The sequence below is a fragment of the Hoplias malabaricus genome, chromosome 15, assembly GCF_029633855.1.
Source record: "Hoplias malabaricus isolate fHopMal1 chromosome 15, fHopMal1.hap1, whole genome shotgun sequence".
In the NCBI taxonomy this organism is placed as follows: domain Eukaryota; kingdom Metazoa; phylum Chordata; class Actinopteri; order Characiformes; family Erythrinidae; genus Hoplias; species Hoplias malabaricus.
Genome location: NC_089814.1, coordinates 6944932 through 6961255, shown reverse-complemented (window position 1 = coordinate 6961255; position 16324 = coordinate 6944932). Strand labels below are relative to the sequence as shown.

General features: G+C 45.4%; 1 protein-coding gene across 1 annotated transcript in view; it reads left to right on the top strand.

The window, feature by feature from the left end:
* LOC136668404 (ral guanine nucleotide dissociation stimulator-like) overlaps positions 1 to 16324 on the top strand; it is a 45458-nt gene that overhangs the window by 15139 nt on the left and 13995 nt on the right. The window contains 7 exon segments of the mRNA XM_066645909.1: positions 11174 to 11478; positions 12963 to 13037; positions 14398 to 14591; positions 15176 to 15297; positions 15528 to 15743; positions 15893 to 16012; positions 16014 to 16082. Coding sequence (XP_066502006.1) covers positions 11174 to 11478; positions 12963 to 13037; positions 14398 to 14591; positions 15176 to 15297; positions 15528 to 15743; positions 15893 to 16012; positions 16014 to 16082 — 1101 coding nt within the window.

The following is a 16324-nucleotide window of genomic DNA, read 5'->3' as shown; positions in this document are numbered from 1 at the left end:
TCCCTATGTAGTGCACTACGCAAGTCGTGAATCTAGATTTTAATACGTATTGCGTTATATATTTTGTGGGTTCTATAGGTTATTGGTTTGATTCCCACTCCGGGTGACTGTCTGTGAGGAGTGTGGTGTGTTCTCCCTGTGTCTGCGTGGGTTTACTCCGGGTGACTGTCTGTGAGGAGTGTGGTGTGTTCTCTCTGTGTCTGCGTGGGTTTCCTCCGGGTGACTGTCTGTGAGGAGTGTTGTGTGTTCTCCCTGTTTCTGCGTGGGTTTCCTCCGGGTGACTGTCTGTGAGGAGTGTGGTGTGTTCTCCCTGTGTCTGCGTGGGTTTACTCCGGGTGACTGTCTGTGAGGAGCGTGGTGTGTTCTCCCTGTGTCTGTGTGGGTTTCCTCCGGGTGAATATCTGTGAGGAGTGTGGTGTGTTCTCCCTGTGTCTGCGTGGATTTCCTCCGGGTGACTGTCTGTGAGGAGTGTGGTGTGTTCTCCCTGTGTCTGCGTGGGTTTCCTCCAGGTGACTGTCTGTGAGGAGTGTGGTGTATTCTCTCTGTGTCTGCGTGGGTTTCCTCCGGGTGACTGTCTGTGAGGAGTGTGGTGTGTTCTCCCTGTGTCTGTGTGGGTTTCCTCTGGGTGCTCCGGTTTCCTCCCACAGTCCAAAAACACACGTTGGGAGGTGGATTGGTGACTCAAAAGTGTCCGTTGGTGTGAGTGCGTGAGTGAATGTGAGTGTGTGTGTGTGTTGCCCTGTGAAGGACTGGCGCCCCCTCCAGGGTGTATTCCCACCTTGTGCCCAATGATTCCAGGTAGGCTCTGGACCCACCGCGACCCTGAACTGGATAAGGGTTACAGATAATGAATGAATGAATGTACTTCACTATAGAGGGGGTGACAACAGCGTTTTCAAAATGATGGACCACAGAATGTCCAGAGGAAAGGGAGAGACACCTGTGACACAAATGAGGGGGAGTGGCAAGAGCTAGAGCTCTCCTGCTAACTTCCTGGGAATGTCGCTGTGTCAGATTCACTGGGATTTCACTCCATGATGTGTTTATATATAATTTAGAGTGATTTGGGGCAATGGTTTTATTGTTATTCACACACTGTAGAGGACTGTAGATATTGGGAAAATATCGAATTGTGTTTTTTTGTTATTGAAATTAAGCTCCATGCTTGCTTTAGGGGCACGACCCTCCACTTCAGTGGGTCCGAAGCTGAGGGTTTAATCTGTGATGGCAATAAAGATATTCTGAATGTCACTAAACAAGCTGCGTTATTAGGTTCAACAGCTCAACTTAAACGGTCACTGCTCCGACTGTGCTACTACAGATCCAACCACACAGACCCAGAGGAACTGGCCTAGCCTTTAAGCGAGGGGACTCCTCTGGAATCTTGGGAAACAAACTCGCCAGAAGTGGTAGACCTCAACAAATATCCCACTCTTGCCGAGCTGATGGGGGTCAGGCCACACTGATCCTCCAGGTTAGAGTTCTCCATGGTCCAGGGGGTACATCTGTGGTAGCACAAGCACATTAGTGGTCCCACTGTGATATAAACATACAGAGAGAATCTTGTGACTGAAATTGTGAAAGTCAGAGTAATAGCTTCCATTATTTATGTGCCCTGTTAGCATCAGAGCTCCACTGTCCACTAAAGACACCATCCTCCGACACCAGACGGGCTTCGGCTGATTGAACACGTTCACGTCTAACCTGTCCGAAGGTTTGCCAAAGGCACAGAGGCACTGTTACAGACCCTGCCTTGTCCCAGATTAAAAATGGACATTCGGTCATTATTATTAGCACTGAGGCGTCCAGGAATAGGCTGAGTGTGTACGGGAAGTGAAGCCATACTCTTACAGTGTGATCAGGTTCCCTTCTTACGGGCAGTTAACATTTACATCCTGAAACTAAAAGCTGGAGCTTAAAAGGTATTCCCACACTCGGGTTCTGGAAAATGCCTGTGTTAATGAAATGTAATGGGGAACAGAGTGTGTGTGCGGTGGCATTCGGCTGCTGTTTTAACTGGGTACAAATTTCACTGGGTCTGACTTTTCACAGGTTATTTTTCTTTTCCTGAGTAGAGTGCGGTTCCTCAGCCTTTGTGCTGTAACTCGCTTCACTGTAAAAAACGTCATTGGTGCGTGAGGACGAGTGAACGGCAGATGAGAGAGGGACACGCTCCATGTTCCCTCTGAAGATACATCAGGAAAAAAAATTTATTTATTTATTTATTTGTTTGTCTTGTGTTCTCAAACGCGACGAAGTTGGAAAAACAGACGGAGAACAGTTTCACAGCTCGCCTCGACGTGTTCACCAACCTGCTATTTGCTCACAGCGGTTTGGTCTCGCTGGATTTGAAACATCAGAAAAATTTTCCATGGTCAGCGGTGAAAGTGTGCAGAGCGGTCAGGCATGTGTCATTTGAGCTCAAGTACTCAAAAATGGACAGAGGAAAGAAAGAGAGGAGCATTATAAAAGATTATCAAAGACACTTATAACCTTAGTCAATGAAAGGGAACACTCTGGAGCAGCTGCCCATGAGCTTATTGTGTCAACAGATCTCGTATCTCTGGGATGGGTTGGAATGGCTTTTGCGAACCACAGCTAATCGTCCAACGTTACTTATACTGTTTTGGTTGAATGCAATCAAATCTTCAAGGCAGTGTTCCAGCATCTGGTGTAAACAGCCTACCCCGAAGAGTACCCTATTAATACTCTTCTTTTCAGAAAAATAGATGTGCCATACAACGTGGCCCATTCTACCAACCTGATTGGCCATTGGCTGCTGGAGTTCAGCTCCCTCTGCTCAGGATTGTTGTCTGTCTCTGTGGAAATCAATAGCGGCGGGACTGAAAGAGCAGGGGCTTTACAGGGGTCTGTATACGTGTTGTCTTCTCTGTGTTGGTCCGGCTCTAGCTGGTCGGCGATGTCCAGCCGGCGCCCTACTAGCCTCTACAGCGTGATCAATGACAGACCCACCCTCAGCTTGGATTCTGAGTAAAATGGGCTGATCTGGGGTCAGTGTAATACACTCCGTCTGTCTGGACTGTAGACACTGGTCATCCCGTGTATCTACACTCACTTTGTCAAAGCGTAATGAATGTGGTCACTTAAAGCAACACTATGTAATATTTGGTATTTGCTTCTGGGCTCCCCCTACTGTTGCAGAGTGTAATACACTTTTATAACACTCTCCTAAATTCCTGTCCTCCTCCAAAAGTTACATAGTGCAGTGTCTAGGAGTCACAATGACAGAGGCTCTGTTCTCCTTGTTACAGCCCAGTGGAGCATCACAGTGATTTTGAAGCTGTCATTTTAAGGTAAAAATACTACCTAGTGTTGCTTTAATGTGGAGTAACATTGCACATCTGAAAAATGAAGGTATTCTGATGGATGTTCCAAGGAGAATGTATTGTGTAAAATATAGGAGCGATTAAAAACCTCCACCGAGCACTAATTGGATTTTGACAGTGGTTTAAACAAATCCAGAGAGAACGCAGCTGATCCTACCCTGCTTTACCATGCAGCCTTTACACCTGTGAGTGAAGAGTCTGAGGCTGAGACCGTGAGGTCCTTTAGTCCAAACAAAGATATGACCCTGAAATTCCTTTGACCCGGTTCCTCCTGTAACTCCTCTTCACATTGTTAAACCCAACAACAGCGAGATTCCCGCAGCTATCCAACATCTGCGTGTTATCTCAGACTCACAGACTCTGGAAACTGTTTGACTGTGTGTGTGGAAGGATGGAGAGAAACATGAATGTAGGTGTTCGTGAAAATGTACAAGTGTGTGTTTTTTCAATCAAGAACACCAGTGAAACATCAGTGTCTTAGGTCTGTGTGTGTGTGAGAGAGAGAGAGAGAGAGAGAGAGAGAGAGAGACAGACAGACAGAGAGAGAGACAGATAGACAGAGAGAGAGAGAGAGAGAGAGAGAGAGACGGAGAGAGAGAGACAAAGAGAGACAGAGATAGACAGAGAGAGAGAGAGGGACAGAGAGAGAGAGAGAGAGACAGACAGACAGACAGAGAGAGACAGAGAGAGAGATAGAGAGACAGACAGAAAGAGAGAGAGAGAGAGAGAGAGAGAGAGAGACAGACAGACAGAGAGAGAGACAGATAGACAGAGAGAGAGAGAGAGAGACGGAGAGAGAGAGACAAAGAGAGACAGAGATAGACAGAGAGAGAGAGAGGGACAGAGAGAGAGAGAGAGAGACAGACAGACAGACAGAGAGAGACAGAGAGAGAGATAGAGAGACAAACAGAAAGAGAGAGAGAGAGAGAAACAGACAGAGAGAGAGAGAGAGAGAGAGAGAGAGAGAGAGAGAGACCCAACAATAGTTAAGGACATTCTGTTGCTTTGCTAATGTAAACGATGAGCGTGGCTGTATTAATAATAATGTAATAATGCTGCAGCCAATATTGTTGTTCTTTTCTTTACTATTGTTGCTGTTATTGCAGTCAGTGGGCTCTGTATTGCTTTGTTTTTAACTGTAATTCTGCTAGAACATTCTCTGGGCTTGAGTGGTGAAGAAAAATGTTGGTGTCATTCATTCATTCATTCATTCATTCATTCATTCATTCGACTAATTGTGTCAGGGTGGAATCTGGAATCACAGGGCACAGTGTGTTTTGACCTCTTTAAAGTTTGAGCTGTTAATGAACTGTTCAGTGTAATTCATTTGAAATCATATGTAAATGCATGTAAATATTAGATGTGATGAGAGACAGTGCAGATACGCTGTTCCAAGGGTGTAGAATTAGCTTGGACGGATGTGACGTGTCCTCACCACTATCCAGCGATTACTGAATTGTTTTCACCAATAATCTGGTCCCCTCAAAAAAAACCCACAAAAAACATGATCTGTCAATGTCTCATTAACCTACAGGTACAGAAAGGGTTAAATCACGTTCTCTTACAGAGTCCTACCTCTCTGTAACACACATGGCCAGTGTGTGTCCCTGCTCTCATGTGAGTGGTAGATTCATAGGTCCCCACCAATGTTAAGAGCAAAGCTACATCATTGAGCTGGATGCTCTACTGGAACAGGGTCCGAAATGACAACTGACACTGACTAAGGGCTGCAGCTGGTCCCAGAAGGTGGTAGCAAGCAAGGGTTTCTAATAATGTGGTCAGTGTGTGTGTGTGTGTGTGTGTAGAAAGTAATTATTTTCACCGTGTTTTCAGTTTCTGAGTCAGACTGTTTCCACATTAGCTCTTATCTGCAGTGTCCGCACCGGAGGCAGTCTGGTGTGTTTTTGCTTGCTTGTGTGTGTGTGAGTGTGTGAGTGTGTGTGTGTGTGTGTGTTGTAGAATAACTGAAGGTCTCGAAGGGTCATGCAGTCTGAGTGCAGGGAGACTGACCTACATCCAGCATACACACACGTGCAGGGGGCCCTGGGGGATATACACACACTCACACACACACACAGACACACTCTCACGTGCTAGAACTATTGATATATTGTAATGCTGCAGTACATCACTACATTTGTGACTGTGATACACCATGCGTTCGATTAAAACCACCCTCACGATTAAAGACTGCCCTGCAGTGTTTAGACAACTGTTAAAAAATGAGAATATTAATAGCTCCCGTAATTAACGGCCTGTTTATTAGTGATGTTACCAGTGATAACAGTGGATACATTAATGAGCAGCAGATTAACAAAGCAGTAGCGAAGTGGAGGCCTCCAGGAGGCTTCCCTCCGAACAAACCAGAGACATGGGGCTGAGAGGGACGTGACTGCACTGTTTTAAATGAAGGAACAGACTTTCTTTAGAAATCAGACTGGAGTCAGTCCTCATCGACTACAAGAGAATGACGCTGTTTACCTGGATTCATTCTAGTAATTTTAATCATATTAAAGAGACATGAAGGATTATAAATATATGAGAGAGAGAGAGATGAGGAGAAAAAAGAAACATAGAGAGGGGCATAGAAAGAAAGAGAGAATAATGTGTTTTCCATATGTGGAAAAAGGTTTTTGTAGCATTGGGTGAGTGGTATCTCTCTCTCCCTCTCTCTCTCTCTCTGTCTCTCTCTCTCTCTCTCTCTCTCTCTCTCTCTGTCTCTCTCTCTCTCTCTGTCTCTCTCTCTCTCTCTCTCTCTCTTTCTCTCTGTCTCTCTCTGTCTCTCTCTTTCTCTGTCTCTGTCTCTCTCTCTCTCTCTCTCTCTATTTATCTGTCTGTCTCTCTCTCTCTCTCTCTGTCTCTCTCTCTCTCTCTCTCTCTCTGTCTCTCTCTCTCTCTGTGTGTCTCTCTCTCTCTCTCTCTCTATTTATCTGTCTGTCTCTCTCTCTCTCTCTCTGTCTCTCTCTCTCTCTCTCTCTCTCTGTCTCTCTCTCTCTCTGTGTGTCTCTCTATCTCTCTCTCTCTCTCTGTCTCTGTCTGTCTGTCTCACTCTCTATCTATCTCTCTCTCTCTCTCTCTCTGTCTTTATCTGTCTCTCTGTCTCTCTCTCTCTCTCTCTCTCTCTCTCTCAACCCCACTTTTTACACACAATGTGTCAGGTGTGATGTGTATGGCACCTGTGTGTGGAAATGTTAGTTTACTTCTTTTCGTAACTGTGTGTGTAATGGTTGGGTGTGTGAGAAAGTTCCAGAAGACAGAGAGGGGTTGTATTTATAGTGGATGGCATTGAAGTTGACAGGAAGTGATAAGAGCATGTGTGTTTATGTGTGTGAACGGGACAGAGTTAAGGACGTCGTGTGTGTGTGTGTTTTGTCTGTTGTTCTATAAACTTTCTCTCTCTCTCTCTCTCTCTCTCTCTCTCTCTCTCTCTCTCACTCTCTCAAACACACACACACAAGTGCACACTGATGTTGGATGATGAGCTGTGGATCACAAGCACCACTCAAACTCGTCTCCGTGGTAACAGAGGTTGCTCCATCTCTCCAGAGAACACAGTTCCACTGTTCCACAGCTCATTGGTGGGGGCTCCATAACCCCTTCTTCTTCCATTTGGTATCGAGTATGGTGACCTTAAGCACATTTGTGGCTGCAACTTATCAGTGGTTATGTTCACGCATGCACGCATGCACGCACACACACACACACACACACAGAAAGAGAGAGAGAGAGACCTCCAGTAAGGGCTGAGTGATCTTTCATATTTGCTTGGACAGCTCTTTCCTCATTTCTCATAAACAATGTTAGTTTTGTTAGCTGCACTGGCTCAGCTCCAGGATTCTGACGGAAGAACTGTGTCACACTGTGTGTGTGTGTGTGTGTGTGCTTTGTGTGGGCAGTAATGGCCCTGGAGTGTGTGTGTGTGTGCTTATGCGTGTGTAAATCAGTTTGTGGCATTTAGCCATGGGTACCCCAGTCAAACAGGGAGAGGAATATTTATCGAGCTGCGGTCTGATTTGTTTTCTGTGTGATGTCATTGCTTTTTTGGCCAATCAAAATCATCACTATCTCCACTTAGTTAAAGGGGACATATTACGGGGGGAAAAAGCAATTTTTCACGTCAATAACATATTAATTTGAGGATTTAGAGCTTGTACCAGCACACATTTGAAATATAGCACTGTGTAGGTCTGATGTTGTTGTTGCATTTTACACGTCTAGCAGACATTTCAGAGTCTTCCCACCTTCTCTTCAGAATGTCTCTGAGTCACAGCGCTGAACCCACCTTTTATGTGAGCAAAACCAAACCAAATTATGTAAAATTGAGGTTAAACTGAGCAAAACAAACACATTCAATGTGGAGAAATAAGAACACGGATTAAAAACTAGACTGGGGCGGCAAGGTGGCACAACAGGTAGTGTTTCTGTCACACAGCTCCATGGTGTCCATATGGGTTTCCTCCGGGTGACTGTCTGTGAGGAGTGTGGTGTGTTCTCCCTGTGTCTGCGTGGGTTTCCTCCGGGTGACTGTCTGTGAGGAGTGTGGTGTGTTCTCTCTTTGTCTGCGTGGGTTTCCTCCGGGTGACTGTCTGTGAGGAGTGTGGTGTGTTCTCCCTGTGTCTGCGTGGGTTTCCTCCGGGTGACTGTCTGTGAGGAGTGTGGTGTGTTCTCCCTGTGTCTGCGTGGGTTTCCACCGGGTGACTGTCTGTGAGGAGTGTGGTGTGTTCTCCCCGTGTCTGCGTGGGTTTCCTCCGGGGGCTCCGGTTTCCTCCCACAGTCCAAAAATCCATGTTGGTAGGTGGATTGGCGACTCAAAAGTGTCCGTAGGTGTGAGTGTGTGAGTGAATGTGTGAGTGTGTGTCGCCCTGTGAAAGACTGGCCCCCCCTCCAGGGTGTGTTGCTTTCTTGCGCCCAGTGATTCCTGGTAGGCACCAGCCCCACCGCGACCCTGAACTGGATAAGGGTTACAGACAATGAATGAATAAAAATGAGAATAATTAAAAAAAGAAAGAAATCTTCACTCCTCACTTCTGGGCACCTTGGGTTTGGAGTAAACAGAGGTCCCTTCTCAACAGGCGCTGAAGCCGGCCGTTCTGAACAGGGCTGTTTACACAGGGGAGAACGCTGCTGTAGTGTTTGATCCTTGTGGTATTTTGACCCACCGCTGTTTCATTAAGACCCACTGTGACCCTGGTCAGAATGGAGTGGTTATAAAAGATGAAAGAATGAATGCTCTAATTTGCTACATTTATGCATTTATTTAGAGCAGTTATTCTTACCAGGATAACTTACACACACACACACACACACATCCACACACACAGAAAGAGACGTGAGCATATTCACGTAAAATCATTGAATAGTAGTTGCTGATGTAGTTTATAATGTAGTGTCCACAGCTCTGTCCTGAGTTTATGTGTGTGTGTGTGTGTGTGTGTGTGTAATTTCCCAGCTGGTCTGCTGGGCTCTTGCCCTGTGGTCTTCCCGGATCTGAGCACATACACACACAAATATATACACACACACACACACACACACACACACATTCATTTAATTCTCTTTTTCTTTCATTCACATTTTTTCTGGGCTGTTAGTTAGCATTTGTTGTAGAACAATAGATAATGTGTAGTTGTGTGTATGAGAGAGAGAAAGAGAAAGAGAAAGAGAGAGAGAGAGAGAGAGAGAGAGAGAGAGAGAGAGAGAGAGAGAGGCACAGAGTGGGTTTGTTTGAAGGCTTTGATGGCAGAGCGGTGGAGTTGAGGAATTTAGGTTAGTGTTAGTCAGAGAGAGAGAGAGAGAGAGAGAGAGAGGGAGGGAGGGAGAGAGGGAGGGAGGACATGTGGTGTATAAATGGGTGGTCATCTAAAGTCTCCAATGTCTGTGTCCCTCCCTTCATCTCTTATCCTCATGTTTAACTCTTTCCTTCTCTCTCTCTCTGTCTCTCTTTTTTCACGCTGGGGTCAGAGAGGTGTTGGGACAGTCACGTCTGTTACCATAGCAACCCTCAGTACTACAGTTATCATTGTTACTCCTTGCTCTTGTTACCATAGTGACACTTCTTTACAACTGTTACCATAGTTATCCTTTTAAAACTACTGATATGGCATCGGGCAACTTAAATTATCTTGGTGACTCCTCACTTCTTCTGCTGCCATGGTGACAGCACCAACACAGTGTAGAAAATCAGTGTCATATTTCCATGCTGAACATTCAGTTCATGTGTGTGTTTGTGTGTTTAAGACAGAGAGAGAGAGAGAGAGAGAGAGAGTGTACTCCCAGTGGCCTTGAATGTCAGCGGATGCTGAGAATAACACTGATAACTTAACCAGGACTCTCTCTCTTTCTCTCTCTCGCTCTGTACAGTAGAGTACAGTGTATGTGTGTGTGTGTGTGTGTGTGTGTGCCTCTGTCAGAGAAAGGCCATGGTAAACACGTGAGAAATCCACTTTTAAGATTAAACTCACTATTAAACCTTAAACCCTAAACCCTAAAGCTTAAGGCAGACTTTTCTTGCAGATGAGCAGATGACTGCTATCTCCCAGCATCTAGTGTATAACCATTAAAGAAAAGTAAAGGCTGCTACTGCAGCAAAGTAATAACCTATTAATAACATTGATGAATATTAATATTAATACTATTAGTAGTAGTAACAGTAGTAGTTACATTAGTACAAGTATTGTACTCTCCTTTTTATTATATTGTCATTTACACTATAAACACTAATGATTATAAATGGGGTGAGTCAAAAGTCGCAGGACACCCTTTTACCTGAAGACCCCAGTGAGTAATGGGTGTGTCCGGAAAAATGGCCGCCAGCTTGAAAGCCACCATATTGGATCAAGGGCAATTTTTCCCAATGGGAAGGTGGTCATGTGTCATATCAGAGAAATAAAAGGGTCTCCTGTGCCTTTTGGCTCACCCTGTACATTAATCTTTTAAAACTTTAAATTATTTAAATAAATCATTGAATTACTTATTTTGGTCAGTCTCAGCCATGGACGCCCCACCCACGAGTTGCCGGAGCGTCTGATGCCTTCAGTGCACTAATTTGGCCTCACATTCATGGATTCTGCCAGCTGCATTCTGATTGGCTCTCTGTACATCCGTGTATCATTATGTACTGGCTCTGGTATTGGTCCGACGTGAAGACCAAAATAGCAGACTTGTGCTTGGTCCTTTTGCGTGTCAAATTCTTTTCGTGCATTAGACGTCGGTTCTTGGCAACGATAATAAACCAGTCATTCTAAAATAGCATGAACTGGACTGAACTGATAGAGAGAGGGGGTGAGAGAGAGAGAGAGAGAGAGAGAGAGAGAGAGAGAGAGAGAGAGAGAGAGAGAGAGAGAGAGAGAAAGGAGGGAGAGAAAGAGAAATGGCAAGTTTCTGTTTGAGCAAATGGAGAAAGTTCTGGTTTCTCAAAAGCTGAACACACTTGTAAATATTTAGAGTGTGTGTGTGTGTGTGTGTGTGTGTGTGTGTGTGTGTGTGTATGTCTGTGTATAAATATAATAAAATCAGTAATAATTTCATAATACATTTTTTAAAAATCTTTTTTGATCTATTTCCTAGAGGAGAATCTTATTTCTCAAATGTTTCTCGTTGTTGACTCAGGAGGCTTAATGCTGCATCTCCTAAAAAAGCTCAGGACCTTCACATAAGGGCAGCCATGTTTAAAGCAGGTCTGGTCTTGAATCTCAGAGAGCTCCAGTCCACTAGGTGTCACTTAGTGGCAGCTTCATATAATGAAGAAAAGTCTATTTTATTGTTATTGTTGTTTATTTTTTAAAATGTTTAAATGATTGTTTTCTCCCTCCCTTCTGTCTCTGTAGAATGCCACTCAGGAGATCGGTGAGGAGGTGGAGGATGGAGCTGTGTTCACCATCACTCTGCGGAAGGTGCAGATGCACCACTCGGCCACTAAGGGTCAGCGGTGGTTGGGCGTGGACTCTGACTCCGCCCTCAGCCTGTACGAGACCTGTAAGGTGCGCACCATTAAAGCCGGGACCCTGGAGAGACTGGTGGAGTACATGGTGTCTGCCTTCAGAGGGAACGACTCCACATACGTCACCATCTTCCTCTGCACCTACCGCTCATTCGCCACTACCAAACAAGTGCTGGACCTACTGCTCAACAGGTACAGCACCTGAGAGGCAGAGCACTGTCCACGCATTTTTAAAAGCCTTCACCTGCACCTAGCTCTTTGTTGTTTTCATCATTTTGTAAGATGTTATTATAATTATGCTTATTATGACTCTAATATGGCTTCTAGACTCCTGACTCTGATGGAGTCAACGGAATTGAGTCAATGTATATCTCCCGTCAAATTAAGCTACATGTTGAAAGACACTTATTAAACATTTCACATACTAATTACTGCTCTCTGGGCGGCACGGTGGCGCAGCAGGTAGGTGGCGCAGTCACACAGCTGGAGATTGTGGGTTCGATTCCCGCTCCGGGTGACTGTCTGTGAGGACTGTGGTGTGTTCTCCCTGTGTCTGCGTGGGTTTCCTCCGGGTGACTGTCTGTGAGGAGTGTGGTGTGTTCTCTCTGTGTCTGCGTGGGTTTCCTCCGGGTGACTGTCTGTGAGGAGTGTGGTGTGTTCTCTCTGTGTCTGCGTGGGTTTCCTCTGGGTGACTGTCTGTGAGGAGTGTGGTGTGTTCTCCCTGTGTCTGCGTGGGTTTCCTCCGGGTGACTGTCTGTGAGGACTGTGGTGTGTTCTCTCTGTGTCTGCGTGGGTTTCCTCCGGGTGACTGTCTGTGAGGAGTGTGGTGTGTTCTCCCTGTGTCTGCGTGGGTTTCCTCCGGGTGACTGTCTGTGAGGAGTGTGGTGTGTTCTCTCTGTGTCTGCGTGGGTTTCCTCCGGGTGACTGTCTGTGAGGAGTGTGGTGTGTTCCCCCTGTGTCTGCGTGGGTTTCCTCCGGGTGACTGTCTGTGAGGAGTGTGGTGTGTTCTCCCTGTGTCTGCGTGGGTTTCCTCCGGGTGACTGTCTGTGAGGAGTGTGGTGTGTTCTCTCTGTGTCAGCGTGGGTTTCCTCCGGGTGACTGTCTGTGAGGAGTGTGGTGTGTTCTCTCTGTGTCTGCGTGGGTTTCCTCCGGGTGACTGTCTGTGAGGAGTGTGGTGTGTTCTCCCTGTGTCTGCGTGGGTTTCCTCCGGGTGACTGTCTGTGAGGAGTGTGGTGTGTTCTCTCTGTGTCTGCGTGGGTTTCCTCCGGGTGACTGTCTGTGAGGAGTGTGGTGTGTTCCCCCTGTGTCTGCGTGGGTTTCCTCCGGGTGACTGTCTGTGAGGAGTGTGGTGTGTTCTCCCTGTGTCTGCGTGGGTTTCCTCCGGGTGACTGTCTGTGAGGAGTGTGGTGTGTTCTCTCTGTGTCAGCGTGGGTTTCCTCCGGGTGCTCCGGTTTCCTCCCACAGTCCAAAAACACACGTTGGTAGGTGGATTGGCGACTCAAAAGTCTCCGTAGGTGTGAGTGAATGTGTGAGTGTGTGTTGCCCTGTGAAGGACTGGCGCCCCCTCCAGGGTGTATTCCCGCCTTGCGCCCAATGATTTCAGGTAGGCTCTGAACTGGATAAGCGCTTACAGATAATGAATGAATGAATAATTATGCTCTCTTTGGTTGTGTCAGGTATGCAAAACTGCAGCACCTGCCGGGCTCAGAGGGCCACAGACTGACCCATGATGACCGCACAGAGCTCAGGAAGTGAGTATCAAAACAGAGCTTTTTTAAATTGCTGGCATCACAGAGCGTGCCTGCCTCGACTTCCTCATTTCCCCTGTTAAGTGAATTACATGTCATTAAACTACAATGTACACATGCAGCTAGCATTAGGTTTCACATTCCACTATCACATTATATATATATATATATATATATATATATAAAATGCAATATTAACACCAAGATTCAGTAATTCATGACTTGCACAGTGTGTTTTACTCTCGCTTTGTGGTGTTTTGATGTCTCTCTTTAAGAGCTACTATGGCCTCCTACTGGACTGACATAATACTGCAGCCATTTTCATGTTCGTCTGGATGGAGATATTTAAAAATAGTTCTTAGTTTTCAAAAATATCCGGTTCCTTATGGATGGGCCCTTAGTGTTAGTTGCCTTCTAAACTTTAATTACACTCTTTAGCGTTTATAACTTTCTTTAAAGAGCAGTCTTAAAGCAAATGTGTTCCATGTTTCAGAGGAACCTCATGTTTGTCTCTCTCTCTTTCACAGAGCTTCACTTTCATCCTCTTTGTGTTTTCGGTGAAATGCCTGTGATCAGTGTTTATTTTCCGAGTGTCCCACAGCGTGCTGTTTCTAATTCTGTGTATTTGCCCCATATCTCTTGGCATTCGTGTGACCCATTTCCTGCAGGGGGTGGGGGGGAATGCAAGAAGAGTTTTATTTCTTCTTTTCCACCCGTCGAGTTTATTTTTAGGCCTTTCTCTATTTCTCTCTCCCCTTCTTTTGTTTTCATTCACCCCATTCCCCCTGGGCATTTCTGTAACTCCTCCACACGGACCGTGTTGTGTTTCCTTACCTCAACAGGTCGTCCTCTCTTTACACATGCTCACACTGGTACATGTCTTTGTATTTGTTTGTGTTTGGTTTCTAGGCGTATAAATGGGTAATCGAATACTTAGATATTAGTTACATTGCACCATGGGAAGTCAGGGATAGAATATGAAGTATACATTTATAAGTCACCTGGGTTCTTTTAGGAAATACATATGGCTTGTATGGCAACTCACATGAGATGAAAAATCAAGCTGCTCTGTAGTCCCTGAATGAATTCAGTTTATACTTCATAGAATGGGTCACCCACAGGGCTAAGTACAGAATCTCTGAGACATCCCGCCCACTAGGTGTCAGTATAAACTGTGTTTCATATCATAAATAATAATAATGAAGAATGAGAATGAGAGAGTGCTAAAGGAGCAGACACCAAACACGTCTTGACTGCGGGGACAATGTGGTGTTTGATCAAACTATTGTAATAAACATTAAAATGAATCCGAATGCTCTTCCCATTGGCTTCCATTCATCTTGTCTCCTCTTGCTCCTCTCAGCACCATCTCCTCCATCCTGGGGGCATGGCTGGATCAATATTCAGAGGATTTCTGGAAACCTCCAGAGTACACGTGTCTGAGACGCCTTATTTCCTACCTGCATGTTAACTTCCACGGCTCGGACCTGGAGCGGCGGGCCTGTAACCTGCTCGCGCAGTTCCACCGCAGACTGCAGGAGGAACCAGAACCTGAGGGTGAGGCTAGAACCAAAGCACACACACACATAGCACCCAAAAACGTAAACACAACTCATTCCATCATTTTATATTTTATACATCATAATTCCCTAGTGTTAATTTAGCACAGATCTCAAGTGCTCACTTTTATCCACAGAAAATACTGAAAAAGGATATCAGAGAGCACTTTGAACACATTTTATAAGTGGTTACGTTGAAACCAAGCACACCATTGTTTTTCTTGTGAAATTCCCAATAAGTTTGATGTGTCACATGACCCTCTTCCCATTGAAAAAACAAGTTGGATCCAAAATGGCTGACTTCAAAATGGCCACCATGGTCACCACCCATCTTAAAAAGTTTTCCCCCTCCCATATACTAATGTGCCACAAACAGGAAGTTAATATCACCAACCATTCCCATTTTATTAAGGTGTATCCATATAAATGGCCCACCCTGTATTTGCTAAAACAAGTCAACTTCTGAATACCAGTCTTTAGTGAGATGTTGTAAGATTGAGCTGTCAATCAAATGTATACAGGCAGATGTAGTTGATGTCTGCCACCCGTAGTTTCATGCATGTGTGTGTGTTGTGTGCGTAGTCCTGGACCATGGACCCTGCACCTTCGCTCTATTGGAGGAGAACGGCTATGAGGATGACCGGCTGGACTTCCTGACCTTTGACCCCACGGTGGTGGCAGAGCAGTTCACTCTGATGGACGCAGTGAGTGTTTCTTTGGTAACAGAAATGTATCAGACACACAGAAGCTATAACAGATACAGGGTTTCTATGGTAACAGATATTGTGGTGCTGTAGTAACAGACAAAGGATGGCAGTGGTGGCACACTACGGTAAAAGACACATAGCAACAAAGGTTGCTAAGGTAAAAGACACAGGAATGCTACGTTAACAGACACATTGACTTCTCTTCTCTACTCTTCTCTCCTCTGTAGGAGCTCTTTAAGAAAGTGGTGCCATATCACTGTCTGGGCAGTATTTGGTCTCAGAGAGATAAAAAAGGGAAGGAGCACCTGGCCCCCACGATCCGGGCCACGGTCGCTCAGTTTAACTGTGTGACCAACTGTGTGATCGCCACTTGTCTGAGTGACCGCTCACTCAAACCCCCTCAGAGAGCCAAAGTGCTGGAGCGCTGGATTGAGGTTGCCAGGGTGAGTAAAGTGTTGATATAACATTTTCATCACATTTCCCATATTCATTTCTTATTATTTGTTCAGTTTTCTGTTGTGTTTCTAATTACGCAAAGCCCCTTCAGCTGCTGTAGTTACTTTAGTAGTAACATTAATTGTTGTGTATGTAGGAGTGCCGTATCCTGAAGAACTTCTCGTCTCTGCGGGCGATCCTCTCTGCTCTTCAGTGTAACCCTGTGCACCGGCTCCGGAGAACCTGGGACGAAGTCTCCCGGGAAAACTTCAGAATTTTTCCATGAACTTTCTGAAATATTCTCTGATGAGAACAACCACTCTCTCAGCAGAGAACTACTCATTAAGGTAAAGAACGAGTGTGTGTGTGTGTGTGTTTGTGTATGGTGTGTGTGAGAGAGAGAGAGAGAGAGAGAGAGAGAAAGGAGGAAGCTTTATGAGTGTATTTTGAAGGGATTTCAAGTATTTGGTAAAGAATATTCCCCAAATTCTACCTCAGTACTGAGGCCAGGTTTATGACTGTGTGTGTGTGTGTGTGTGTGTGTGTGATGAAGTGTGAAGGAATCCCCTCTGACATCAGAGTTTAATAC